Source organism: Phascolarctos cinereus, unplaced genomic scaffold (genome assembly GCF_003287225.1).
Source record: "Phascolarctos cinereus isolate Bilbo 61053 unplaced genomic scaffold, phaCin_HiC Scaffold_5;HRSCAF=322, whole genome shotgun sequence".
Lineage (NCBI taxonomy): Eukaryota > Metazoa > Chordata > Mammalia > Diprotodontia > Phascolarctidae > Phascolarctos > Phascolarctos cinereus.
Window position 1 is genome coordinate 476,664,085 of NW_027555958.1, and position 14,111 is coordinate 476,678,195.

General features: G+C 46.5%; 1 protein-coding gene across 2 annotated transcripts in view; it reads right to left on the minus strand.

The window, feature by feature from the left end:
• The window catches only part of ERICH3 (glutamate rich 3), a 149,873-nt gene that overhangs the window by 65,165 nt on the left and 70,597 nt on the right, over positions 1-14,111 (minus strand). For both annotated transcript variants that reach the window (XM_020968543.2, XM_020968547.2), the window contains exons 9-11: positions 10,566-10,752; positions 3,677-3,957; positions 5-241 (exon numbers count right to left, since the gene is read on the minus strand). In XM_020968543.2, coding sequence (XP_020824202.1) covers positions 5-241; positions 3,677-3,957; positions 10,566-10,752 — 705 coding nt within the window. The remainder of the gene's footprint in view (positions 1-4; positions 242-3,676; positions 3,958-10,565; positions 10,753-14,111) is intronic.

Here is a 14,111-nt window from a genome sequence, read left to right on the forward strand (position 1 = left end):
TAACCTTGTTTGTCATCTTCCAAGTCATTGTCTGAGCACCCATCAATTTTGTATTTCATATAATCAGAGGTTTCTCGTATTTCCTGGAATGAGGTTTCACTCTCCTTTTCATGGTCTAAATTATCTTTTTCATCATCTGAGGGTGACTTTGACCTTCCTTTCATTTGATCATCAGTCTGTCCATCTTCATTAACTTTCTCATTTGATTTCTCGTCATCGACTTCAAAATCTTCATCATAGTCTGAGGAAAGAAAGCCTCTGCTTTAAGGCTGCAAATAGAATCCCTCACACTTAACCTATTCCAATTTAATGAGGGTTCTGACTTCATTAGTTCCTGTTTCTCTTTGCCTTTATCCACTTCTCTTTCACACAATTAGCGGACACAGGAGAAACTGTGTGGAGCTAACAACAAATGATGGGTGATTGCAATCTAATACATAGACCCCAGTAGAGAAAAGAGAAAGCCCCGCACCAAAATCTGCAGCAGACAGAGAGTTCATTTTGAAATGGACATAGCCCATTACAATGAATAAAGAGGACAAAGGAAGGCAATGATAGGGAAAAATAAATGAGAGAGAAATTAAAAATGAAGAGAACAGACTCATAATAATAAAAGTTAATTTGGAAGCTGAGCAACAGAGTACTTTGCATGAAAGATGATCAAAATATTTGGATATCAAACTAATGAATACTGAAGTGGAAAAATTCAATTAATCAGGTCTAAAGGCACTAGGGAGGAATGTGGCGAATATTATCTATTCTTTGAGAAATAAGTGGACAGCAAAAAGAAAAAAAAAAGGAATTAGGACGTATATCTCATTCAGAGTGAAAATCCTTCCCATTATCTATCCCTCCAACAAATCAAATAATTACATTTCCAAGCTGGACCGTCTCAGAAAGTGAAATATTCCTATGACGGCCACTAATTTGCAACATTCTCCACAGAGAGGTAACAAATCAGTGGCAGAAAAGGAAATCGTCACATCAGATAGACTCCAGCTGTCTCTGGTGGCCATAATTTTTCACCTTTCAGATTTAATTGTCTGCCTGCTTATTTCCACCCACATTTTTCAAATGTTGAAATGACAACATGCCAAGGAAAGAAAGCTGAGGGCTCTCATGTGGAACCAATTAAGCAAATAAACAATTACCCATAAAAATGAAAATGAGAGAAGAAGTGCCAGGCCTTGGATTGGATATTAGGGGAGTGCCATTCTGGGCCTTGTACAAGGGTGGGGACTGACCCCACTGGATTAGTGGGAGCTACACATGTCCAGCAATGCAAGCAACTTAATTATGAATTTAAAAAAAAACAGTAAAACTCAGCAAATTAGGAAAGCTATACTAATTCAGAAAACCCAACAAGGCAGTAGCAGGAGAAAAAAATCACAGAGTAGACAAAAAGAGGAAAACAAAAAGAGATCCAAGGTGCAAAAAGGCGGTGCAGTGGATAGAGCCAGCCCTGGAGTCAGGAGGACCTGACTTCAAATCCAGCCTCAGACACTTGCCACTCTCTAATCGTGTGACCCTGGGCAAGTAACTTACCCAGATTGCCTTGCTGAGGAGGGAGGGGGACAGGTGCAACCTCAGTGGCATCTTCACCACTTGCTCTAATCTGCCTTTCAGCCTCATTATATACAGCTCCCACAAATTCTGTGGGGCCTCCAAACAGGCCTTCTTGCTAGTCCTCACAAAAGACCCTTCAGGTCTCCCATCTCTGCACAAGCCTTCACGTGGACAGTATGCTGGCCTGGAATGCACTCTGTCCTCTCTACTTCCAAAAGCCCCTTCCTCATCAAACCCTTCCTGGCCTCTCTCCTTCCTAAAGTGCTAATGCCTCCCAGGAATCTGCTTTGTATATACTTTGTATGAACCTCTAAGTGGGCACAGTCATGCCCCCTGCTAGAATGGAAGCTCTTGGAAGGCAGGGACTGTTTAACTTCTGGCTTTGTATTCCCGAGATCTAGGTTAGTGCCTGGCATGTATTAAACGCCCTTAATACACTGCTCACTGATTGATCACTGAGCCTCACTTCCTCACTCTCACTCCCTGAGTCCAAAGCTTCTTAGCTCACGTCAGGCCACAGACATCTCCTCTCCACCTATGTAGTCATCATCATGGCTCACACCTTCTCCCCCTCTAGCCTGGACAATTACAATAGCTTCTTAATTGGACACAGCCTCCAAGCCATCCCACAATCAGCCGCCAAACAGATTTCTCCAGAGACGAGTCGGACCATGCCATGCCTACAGTGATACAGAATAGACCTGAGATTTCACTGATATAGAGACCTCCCAGATGAGGCCCTTCTATCTACCTGTGCAGGTCATCACCTTCTCTATCACTTGGAGTCTTAGGGAGCTACCTACACCCCTTACATGATGGTTTAGATCTGATTCTCTTAGTCACTGAGGAAAATCCAGTGGCTCCCTCCTTCCTTCAAAAGCAAATGTGGAATTTTATCTTTGGTATCTAGAGCCCTTCACAAGCTGGCCCCAGCCTCCTTTTCCAGCCATATTAAAGAGCATCGCCCTTCATGTACACTACAGCCTAGCCACACTGGACATGAAGAAAGCCAGACTCAGAGAGAAGAAATAACTTTTTCCAAGGTCACATTGGCAGTAAATGACAAGGCTAGTCTTCTGACTCAAAATCTAGCACCCTTCTCCAAGACAGTGCCATGATGAATCCAGCACCCTTCTCCAAGACAATGCCATGATGAATCTAGCACCCTTCTCCAAGACAATGCCATGATGAATCTAGCACCCTTCTCCAAGACAATGCCATGATGAATCTAGCACCCTTCTCCAAGACAATGCCATGATGAATCTAGCACCCTTCTCCAAGACAATGCCATGATGAATCTAGCACCCTTCTCCAAGACCATGTTGTAATGAATTTAGCACCCTTCTCTAAGACTATGCCATGACAAATCTAGTACCCTTCTCTAAGACTATACCATAATTTTATTTTTTCTTTACCAGCTCACACTCCTTAGAGTAGAATCCATCATATCCCCAGGAAACCTTGAAATTAGTAAACTTATCACCCTATGAGACTGTATCAGCTTTGATACACACACCTCAGCAGTTCCCTCTGACTCTCTGATGGATGGCAGGAAGGCAGCCCAAAGAACTCCCTTAAAAGCCTCCATCTCAAAAAGACTCCCAGTCCAGCCCCATCTTCATTTCCTATGGCTACAGCCCTTGGACTGGACTCCATCAGGCCCTCCACAGCCCTTCTTTAGCTTCTTTTTGTGCATCATCTTCCCCTCTTAGATTACAAGTGCCTTGAAGGAAAGGATTTCTTTCTTTTTCATACTTGTATCCTCCATGCTTAGCACAGTGCCTGGCACATAGCAGGTGATTAATAAATGCTTATGGAGTGATTGCCACCGAATAGACCCATTCTGTGGTTGGGTCCTACAAATGTTATAAAGTCTTTTCCTATATTGACCTGGGATCAGTTCCAGTAGAACATCCACTAGTAGCACTCACTCCCCCTTCTTGAATTACACAAAATAAATCTACATGACAGACCTTCAAATATCAGCAGATGTTGGTCACAGTCTGCCCCCCCCACCAGAGCCAGGAAAGTTTTATATTGAACTGTTACTATTTTCAAAGGTGAAGAAGTTTGTACCTTCAAAAATCTGGAAGACCTTATTATACCTTACCGTCTTTAAATGAGACTTCTTGGTTATTTTCAGCAGGATCTGGTCCTGTCTTCTCTTCTCTTCCCACCCCTTCTTCAATGCACTCTTCAACTTTCTTGTCATCTTCTGGAGCCGAACAAGTTGTTGGCATTGGCCCCACATTCTCCACTTCTTCATTAAAATTTTCCCTCGATTTGCTGAACTCTTCTTCTTTGACAGGGTCTTCATTGACCTCCATCATCTCTTTCTCTTTTTTTGGAGGTGGCAATGGCTTTTTATCAAGTCCCATTGAAATGATGCACCTTGAAAGAGGAACAGAAAGCCCACTGTGACATTGAGACCCAACACTAGGGATCCCCAATGTTTGCTTCTTTATTCAGTCACTTTCCCTTATTATATATTAGGAAGGTGTCAAAGAAAGCTTTTTTAAAAAAAAATGGATTAGCAGATTTATTTTTTTTTGGGGGGGGGGGTTAAGTGACTTGCCCAGGGTCACACAGCTGGAAAGTATTATGTGTCTGAGGTCGGATTTTGAACTCAGGACCTCCTGAATCCAGGGCCGGTGCTCTATCCACTGTGCCACCTAGCTGCCCCGGATTAGCAGATTCAAACTGACACAGGAAGACATGGCCAATGAGGAGTTTGTTTTGCTTGACTAGGTATATATGTGACAAGGTTTGGAGATAAGAAGAGGACATTATTTCTTTTTTATTAGAGAAATAAAATTTAATTTAAAAATGAACTTTCAAATATCAGTGCTAGAAACATATGTTAATAACTTCTAAATGACCAAATTATCTTATAAAAGAACAGAGAATTTTTCAAAACAACGTTGGCGTATAGAACCACAGGTGTAGATCTGAATGGGACCATGGAAACCAACAAGTCCAACGCTATCATTTTACCCATAGGGAAACTAAGGTCCAAAGAGATTAAATGACTCACCCAAAGGCCACCCAGTTAGGAAGTGCCTGAGGCAGGATTCAAACTCAGGTCCTCATGACTACAAGTCTAACACCCTAATCATTATGCACCCAACCGCTGAGTCACAGATTCCAACAAATGATATTGTTCGGAGTTGGAAAGCACTGTGCAATCTCTGCTGCCACTACACATCCCATTTCCCAGAAGCAGTGAAAGGATTGTGCACAATCACAGAGCGAGTGAGGGTTGAGCCGGGAGAGCAGAAGCCCTCGGGGAACCAGCTTCCCCGTCTCTATGAGACTGTCTCCATGGCAACACAGAAAAGCCAGGTGTGCCTAAGCTTTGGGATTGCATTCCTCAGGTGGCTCTCATCCCATCACCACTGATCAGAAGAGTCCCCGTGGGCTTGGGCATGACAGTCGCAGAGAGCTGAGGGGTCTGGTTACCCGGTGGCTTTCTGATTACCTGACACTTCTTTCTGTTTTGTTCTTCCGTGCTGAACGCGTCCTTTGGAAAGTAATACAATCGCTAAGAGCAGGAAGTAGCTTGAGCTCTTTGGCACAAAGGAGGGTTTGGGCAGGGATTCTCTGCCAACAAAGGAAGCAGCTCTGGTGGCCCTGACAATACCCCCTCATATTAAATTGTGTAAACAAACCCCCTGACAACAGAGTAACTACGTCCTAACCCTAGACCTGAGGCTCATCACTGACCCAGACACATATGCAGTGACGGCCACAAGGCCGGCAGTGCGAGGCATGTCTGGTATTTAGTGCTCTCTCCCAGAAGCTTTTTCTTCATCCTCATCTTACCGGATGACGACACCTACCTGTAGGGAAGCTGCATCACATCTAGTAGGTAACAATGAATAACATCCCAAAAGGATCAGAATCATAATATTATACTTAAAAATAGCCTGTGAGACCCACGTTCTGAGAGGCAGCGTGGTGTTGCCTGCATGGCGAATTCAGAACTGGATCTGGAATCAAAACACTGGGGGCTAAATGATCACTCCCGTGCTAACTAATTAGTTGCGTGGCCTTCGACAAGGGCCACCTCCGAGCCTCAGAAGCCTCACCTGAACGGTGATCAAATGGCCTTAATCATCGTTAAGGTCCCATCCGGCTCTCAAGTTCGGATCCTATTATTCTATAAGCTAACTGGGAAGCAGGTTGGCTCAGGGAAAAGCCTGGAGATGGAGCTGAAAGACACAGGTTCAAGTCTCTAATCTGCCCCCACGTAACTTCAGGACCTCAGGTGTCTCTGGTGGGCTTTGAGGATGGGAAGATCCCTTCTCCCTCCTGATAAATGGGTTCCATATCACTCCTAGCTCCCACTCTACAGATCTGAAATCACCCGTCTGCCTGTTTCCTAGTTTATTCACTCCCTGTGGGAGCAGGATGTCTACACATCAGGGAAGTCATCTCATAACCGATAATGGAACGTGAGAGCCCATTAGGCAGATATCACTTACCCTCTTAACCTGCGTCTCTAAAGTGGGACTAACCTGATTTTCTCCCTCTATGCCTCATCAAGGTTCTTGTGAATGGATATAATGTTATGTGCTCAGTGCACTGGGTTCCTTGGAAGCAAAAAGGTCATGGACTTCAGGCAAATTATGAATCTGCACTGCCTCTTCACAAGGAGCACAGACAACTAGAGCTGGAATAAGGGAGATTAGAGACAGTGGGTGCAACTCCCCATTTTACAGGGGAGGGGGCAACCTTAGGCTAAGAGAAGAAGAGACTTGGCCAAGGTCTCACTGCCAGAGAGGAACATTCTGTCAGCATCCTTCCCTCTGCAAGGTAGCCACCACATATTCCTGCTCCAAGCCTCGTGTCGGGACAGCAGAGGGCTCAGCTTCCTCCCAATTTCATACACTCCACACACAGACTCTTTAGTGCCCATCTGTTTGAGGGAATTGGGCACACGGAGTGGGCACACAGACTGTGCTTCAGTCTGGCCAGCTACGATCCTGCTTCAGGGCACACTTTAAGGTGCTGATGTGGGTTTCTAAAGCTGGAAATGAGCTGCATTCTAGTTGGTTTTGTAATGAATTTCCTTCCCAGATTTCTCAACAGGTTCTTAAAACAACTGGTGCCTGACTGACGAACAGCATGAGACACAGGACTGGACTTTGGAGCTGAGGAAGACCTGGGTTCAAATCCTGCCATCAGAAGCTCATTAGCTGAGTGACCCTGGGAAATTCTGAACTTGGGCTTCAGCCTCAGATTTGTCCTCTGGAACATTCCTGGAGTACTGATTCCACAGAGTTGTTGGGAGGAAAAATTCAGATAATAAATACCAAGTACTTTGCATAACTACTTCAGGTGACTCGAAGCCTGGAAGACCTAGGGTTGAGACACGCTTTTGGTTCATAGGCCTGCGTGACCTGGACCTATCACCCAACCTTGCTCAGAATGAGCTTCCTCCTCTGTACAATGGGGATACAAGCTACTCACCTCACCAGGCTGTTGTGAGGATCAAAGGAGAGGGCGTATTCAGTCAACAAACACTTACCGTGCAGAGCATTCTACAACATTAGTTTGTCATGTCAAAGCCAGTGATTTATCATCAAGAAAGTGAATGCTGGCCATTTGGACAGTGACAACTAAGAGCCCAGAGACAAAACTCAGAATGAGCGTTACGGACACGTCCTGTTTTCAAACTCTGTACGTAAGACAAAGGAGGGAGGGATAGGTAACACAGTGGATGACAGAGTAGTGGTTTACAAAGAAAGGTTTTGACACCCTACAACATCAGGTTGAATCCAATGTCAAAATATTGTCAGTATTCATTTGAAGCCTTGCACTTGCATTCATTTGAAACATCACCTTCATGAATGCAAGATGAGGAGACATGGGAAAGTATAATGTTTGAAAAAAAATTGAGGGTTTTTGTCTGTTTTCTTTTGTAGACTACAAGAAAAGTGGGGCTTTGAAATAAGGAGGGGCATCCTCTACAGTCTTTTTCATACTTGGTCCAACCATGTTCGATTTCTAGTGTTTGGTTCTGAGAATCTCAGCTTTAGAAAGACATTGATAAGTTATAGAATGTCCAGAAGAGGACAGCCAGGATGGTGAAAGACTGAGATCGTGGCATATAGGGCTGAAGGAACTAGGAGTATTTATCAGTTTGAAGGGAAGACTTTGAGGAGATACACAAACTCTTTGCAAGTAAGGATCATTCTACTCTTTTATTTGTATCCTTAAAACCTCCAACAGTATGTAGATCACAGTAGGCACCCAATAAATACTGACTTATTGATCTTCAAGAATGGTATGGATTATCCCATAGAAGCTAGTCAACAAGCATTACTAAGACATGCTAGGCACTGCCTTAGGCCCTGGGGATACCACGGAAATCAAACACCAGTCTCTGCTCTCAAGGAGCTCAAAGTCAAATGGCAGAGAGCCTAGATACAGAAGAGGGAATAGATGAGTTACACATTCCTCTTGGCTGCAGGAGACAGAACTAGGGTCAGCTGACATGTTGCAAAGAGGCAAACTTTGCTTGATGTCAAGGAAGAGACTTCCCAACAAGTCAAGCTACCCAGGAGACAGATGGGCCATCTTGGGAGATGGGGGGATGTGCTCCCCTTTACAGAACATTGCAGACACAGGGAATGTGGCCACTTGTTGGGCATGGTAGAGAGGGGCTTCATTCAGGATGGGCTGGCCTAGAGACGGTCTCTGAACTTCCTTTAAAATCTGAGATTTTGATTCTGTGCGTCTGTATGCAACATGGTGTATGTAGGGTAACTTCTAAACCATCATGTTTCTACTCATTAACAACCTTATAAATAAAATTTGACTCTCCCAAGGACAACAGTGTTGGATGCACCATAACCTTCAGAACCCTGACCTTGCCACGCACTCACTGCTTCACCTCAAGGGTTTCTGGACCTTTCCATGAGCCCGAGAGCTGCGTGTCTCCCAGTGAGACACAGGAGCTCCTTGAGAAGAGGGACAGCCTGCTGCTTGTGCCAGTATCTCAGCACGTAACAGTGCTGTGTTTCACCCATCTGTCCATTCATTCACTCATTCGTTCATCTGCAACCTCTTCACTTGGAACCCCATGGACTGACATTTAGAATTTAAAACTGTGCTCAGGGTCAATACAGCCTGCCACTTTTGAGCTGCCAAAATTATGTGGTGTATCATCCTGTTGGCTCCTGCAGAGTGTAGAGAATAAGGGTGTCTGCCCAGATCACCAGGCCACAGAGCCAGGGCCGGAGATCCAAGCTTGAGCCCAGGGCTCCAAGACTCAGAGCAGCATTAAACACAGGCAACATCAACACATGTGATGACTCTCCCAGTCAGCCATGTTAGGGACTGGGTCTGTGATTTCATTTGTCCTAAGAACTCCCGGGGGGGGGGGAATACTACCTCTACCACTGCAATTCAACCAATGTTCAGCAACTTAGAGTCTTGGCAAATTTAAAGGGGCCCCAAGAGCCCAGGTGATTTGCTGGGGTCACCACACTAGGATGGGTCAGGAGTAGAACTCCAGGTCGTAGGCTAACAGGCCAGAGACTCCAGAGGCCATCTTGTCTAAGCCTTCATTAAGTATTGGGGAGATTGTAGACCAGGGAGTACAATAGATCACAGAGTTATACAGTGGAAGGGACCTCAGGGTTCACTGAGTGGAACTCCTCCATTTATAGACAAGGTAACTTGTCCAATTGGCTTGACAAAGGCAGTAGAGTGTCAAAGGTGGCTAGACCTCGAACTCAGGTCTTAACTGAAAAGCTTGCCTTCCATCTAATCTAGTATACTGACTCTAAAGTACTCATTAAATTTAACAGAAGTTTCCAGGATAATTGGGGAGATATTCCTCTATCCTCCCTTTTCCCCCATCCCTTCAATCTTTTAAATATGGATTGGGAGTGGGAAGTAAGTCAGAGGAAAGAAAGCAGGAGAGTAGAACACCTTAATTCATGAGCCAACTCATATTACGTATGATCCATTCGAGTTCTACACTGCCAATCATGCGGACTTCGAGAAGTCACTGCCCCTCTCTGGAGTGTAAAGCAAGCCCAAACTATGAAAATCCAGACTGAGCCAACTTATACGATTGGGGCATTCACCTGCTTTAGGAAGGGGCTCTGGGCAGAATTCTTCTATTTTTATTTACAAGACCCAAGAGAAAATGCAAACACTACAAGAATTCAAAGGCAACAATATTAAAAGGCAGGTGAACTCAAATTAGCCGCAAGGAACACTCTTGATTCTGGACAGTAAAGGCTAAACCATGCCCTCCCCCACTGGGGCTCAAGAAAGAAGTACAGAGTGCTGCTTTCCTTCCTTCCTTGCTAATCATTCATTCATTCAGTCAGTCATCAAGCATTCCTTAAGTCCCTATGATGTATGTGACATTGTTAGGCACCAGAGACAGCATAAAGCAAACTCATCTCTGTCCTCAGTGAGCTCCCATTCCATTGGGGAAAAGAGCGTGCAAGCTAATAAGCGGACACCGAGCGGATACTAATTAAATCCAAAGCAATTCTGAGAAGCACTAGAACCTGGGGGAGGGGGCTGGGGTCGGCCTCGAGTAGCATGGAGCACCGGAGGGGAGCCCATGAATTCCAAGGGGGCACCGAGGGAGGGCATTTCAGGCACGGGCGCAGCGGAGGCAGGAGCTGGAATTTCCCAGTGAGGCAAGATGCAGAAGCTAGTTTTGCTTACGCCAAGTTTGTGGAGGAAATTAACAGGCAATGAGCCAAGGAGGGTGGGCTGCAGCTGGACTGCGCAGGGTCTTTGGGTTCCTGAATCCTTTCTTCAATTTGCTAAAAGGGAGGGCTCGGTGGCAGACGGGCTGGATGCATATTGTCGGTAATATGATTGATATAGGGATAACATATGTCATGTGTACCCATAAATCTGATGATGTAGAAAAGAGGGCATTGATACACATTGGGGCCAAACAACTCACTGGCAGGAAATGTCGCCCACTCCCTCCCCCGCCCCTCGACCTCTGTCTTCCATACTTGTAGCACGGAGAAGCTCCCTCGATGTCGACGAATCCAAAGTATCCGTTCTTGCCTCCGAGCCTGGACCCTCGGCGATGCTTAAACTCACAGCACGAGCTCAGCCTGTCCAGCTGCATCCCATTCAGGAAAAACGTGAGGCTGAAGGGGAAGCCATAATGTCGTTTGGAAACAAACCGAAACGTCTCTGAAAACAAGGATGAAAGACAGGAGTGAAGGAGCCCACGGGGGGCCTCCAGCTTGCCTTTCTGTCACAGGAATACCCCAGGGGACTCTGGAGCAGCCGGTCTTAGTTTATTTTTTAAATTCTCTATGGAATAATCATAGGCTCACAGAAGCTGGGTGGCACAGTGGATAGAGCAGCAGGCCTGGAGTTAGGAAGATCTGAGTTCAAATTTGACCTCAGACAATGACTAGCTGTGTGACCCTGGGCAAATCATTTCACCTTCTTTGCCTCAGTTTCCTCATCTGTAAAATGAGCTGGAGAAGGCAATGGGAAACCACTACAGTGTCTTTGCCAAGAAAACCCCAGGTGGAGGCACAGATAAAAGGACACAACTGAACCGTCTGAACAACAAGAATAATCAGAGGCCTAAGGAGCTTGAAGAACTTGCCTAGGACTCCACAGGCAGAAAGTAGCAAGGATTTGAACCCGGGACCTCTCCCTTCAAATGCAGCCTCCTTTCTACTGCACCCCAAGCCTGAGAAATCCTGTGCCGGACAAAGACTCTAGAAATCAGTGACTACTTACCAGACGAGGCTGAAACACATTTTTACACCATGCAGTTTTACCCTGATGGACAAAACAGGCATGAAAATGTTAGCTTCCATCTACTGTAGCACTCTCGGGTTTGGGTATTGAGGCAAGGGCTCGAGGGTCTGGAAGAGCTGGAGCCCTGCCCCAATACAAACAGGCTCCTTCACCCTTCCTCCCCCACTGCATGACTCTCCCACACAGTGAGGAGCTGGGCACCATTTGGGGGCTGCTCCATTTCCCAGGCCTTGGGTTCCAGGAAGGGTTTGAACCAAAGAGGGGTCAAGGGTGAGACATTGTGGGATCCCCGATCTTAGACTGGAAGGGAGTGAGCACAGATGGAGGAAGAGCCTTTCATTGGGCCACGTGGACATGGATAGGGTCCAAACCTGTGACTTCACTGGAACACGGAACTCCCAGGTGAGGAAATGCTCAGTACCAATGGCGGAAGGTGGTCAGAGCCTTCTTTGCACCCTGTCACCTTAGAGCTCCCCAGAACGCTGGCCAGTGAAGTGGTCAGGGTCAGGCTCATAGGCAGCAGGGACCCATGAGCCAAAAGGCCAGACGCAGACCTTGAGTCACTTCTCCAGTGAGTCCTGCTGTCCAGCCACACTCAGTCTGCTTCTCTCTCATTGACTCAGCTGTGACAATTCTCTCGCTGCAGTCCTATATCAACCACGAGGCTTTATGAAGCCCTACTAGATAGCGGGCACAGCGCTGAACAATGCCTGTTTCCCATGGGGGCGGGCTATCCCCACTGCCTCCAGTCTTGACCAGTCTGGCCTTTAAGTCTCTGTGGTCTAACTTCTGGTCCCTCTGTGTAGAAGCTGTCCTTCAAAATTCCCCTGCCATAGGAGAGGCTGTGGTCCCCTTTGGGAAGTACAGAAGAAAACACTGTGGTAGGGAGTACAGTCAGTGACAGGCCAAGTCCTGCCCTCTAGGAGTTTGCAATCTAAGTGAACGGGAAAACAACACATACATTAAGATGAAAAATGAGAGGGCGGCCAACAACATGCAGTGGTCCATAACTCACTGCTCAACTGCCTAATCCTGTACTCTAGATGGCCAGAGGGGCAGGATACCAGTGAAAACTAGAAGGCTGCAGGGAAGAGTCTACAGAGGAGACAGACCAGAATTGATCTCAGGCTTAATGGATGGAAGGTATTGATAAGCAGAAGGGGAAGGAGTAGACATTCCAAGCAAGAGGCACAGTCTAAGAAAAGTGAGAGGGATGGGCATATGAGGAGACACAAGAGACCAGAAGCATTTCCCAAAGTCACACAGAATTCAGAACTGGGAGGGAACTGCTGAGAGCTAGACATCTTAGTCCTCCAGTGGTCTACCAGCTACCTTTCCCATCATCTGAACCCCCCATCTAACACTGACTCTTTACCTTCCCCTCCCAACTTTACTTTCTTGTCAATCTGAAGTGACAGGAAGGAGCTGATCTGGTCTGAGGTGGAGGGCCAGGTGAGGAAGGTCAGGCAGAGGGTTCTGACTCTAGGCAGCAGGAACAGAGAGCTTCTGAAAGTTGCTGAGTGGCAGGCTGAGAGCTGTGTTCAAGGAAGGTTAGCCTCCTGAGTAATATGCTGTAATGTGGATTTGAGAGCTTGAGTCAGTCAGAGAGATTTGAGAGGCCAGGAGGCTGACTGGAGAGTGGGGGATGTGACCTAGGAAGTGAGGGCTCAACCACTAGGACAGAGAGTTGACCAGAGAGATTTGGAGGGGAAAATCCACAGGGTTGGGTGCCTGACTGGCTGTGGAGAATGAGTCATAACAGGCCACACCTGGAGCAGGAAGGGTCCTCCCAGGCTATCCATCCAACCCCTTCCTTTTACATAGGAGGCCACTGGAATTCAGGAAAGTTCGGGGACTTTCCCATGGTCAGCTCTGTAAGTGATGGAGGTGAAGGGAGAGTCACGCTCGTCTCCAAGGTTCTTAGTCTGAGTGATAGGGGAAATGACGCTGGATTGACAGAGACAAGAAGGCTGGAAGGGGGAGCCCATGAGCGTGTGTGTGTGTGTGTGTGTGTGTGTGTGTGTGTGTGTGTGTGTGTACATGCATGCAAGTTGAGTTTCAGGCAAAATATTCAAGTCAAAAGTTGGAGAAATGGGACTTCAGCACAGGTGAAGGATGCCAGCAAGGCACTGGTATTAAGACAATAGCATCATAGACTCAGAGCTGAAAAGGAGATCTGAGGCCATCTATCTGATCCCCTCATTTTACAGACCAAGAAACTGAGGCCCAAAGAGGTGTCAGAGAGTCGGTAACTGGCAAAGCCAAGCTTTGTGTCCAGGAGGCAGCAGCCAAGATGGCAGAAGAGGAGGAGGCTATACAGCTCAGCTGTCCCCACAGCTTCTCCAACAAAGACCCAAGAAGAGGGCCAGACTGAAGGCGATCAGGAAATCCAGGGGGAAATGACAGTGGGTCACCCCAAAGGCAAGTGACCTGGGCAAGAGCTGAATGGGAACATGGTGGAATTGGGCTCTGAGCAGGGCATAGCTCCAATGGGGACAATGCCAGCCAGTGATTTCAGGACCAGCTTAGAAAAACCCAGCTGTTGGGGAGAGATTTTCCTGTGTCTCTGAATGGGGGTTCAAGATAAGAGAAGCAACATGTCTGTGGAATATCCGATGTCTGGGTCACAGGCATCCCTGTCTCATGAGGGTTTCACTTGTTCAAAGAATTAAAATAAAAAATGATGCAGTCATTTCAAGATTTTCAGAAAGGCTTTTGCAGCAGCCACACTGGGACAGGCTGGCCTGCCAATTCCTCTGACATCTTCCTCATTA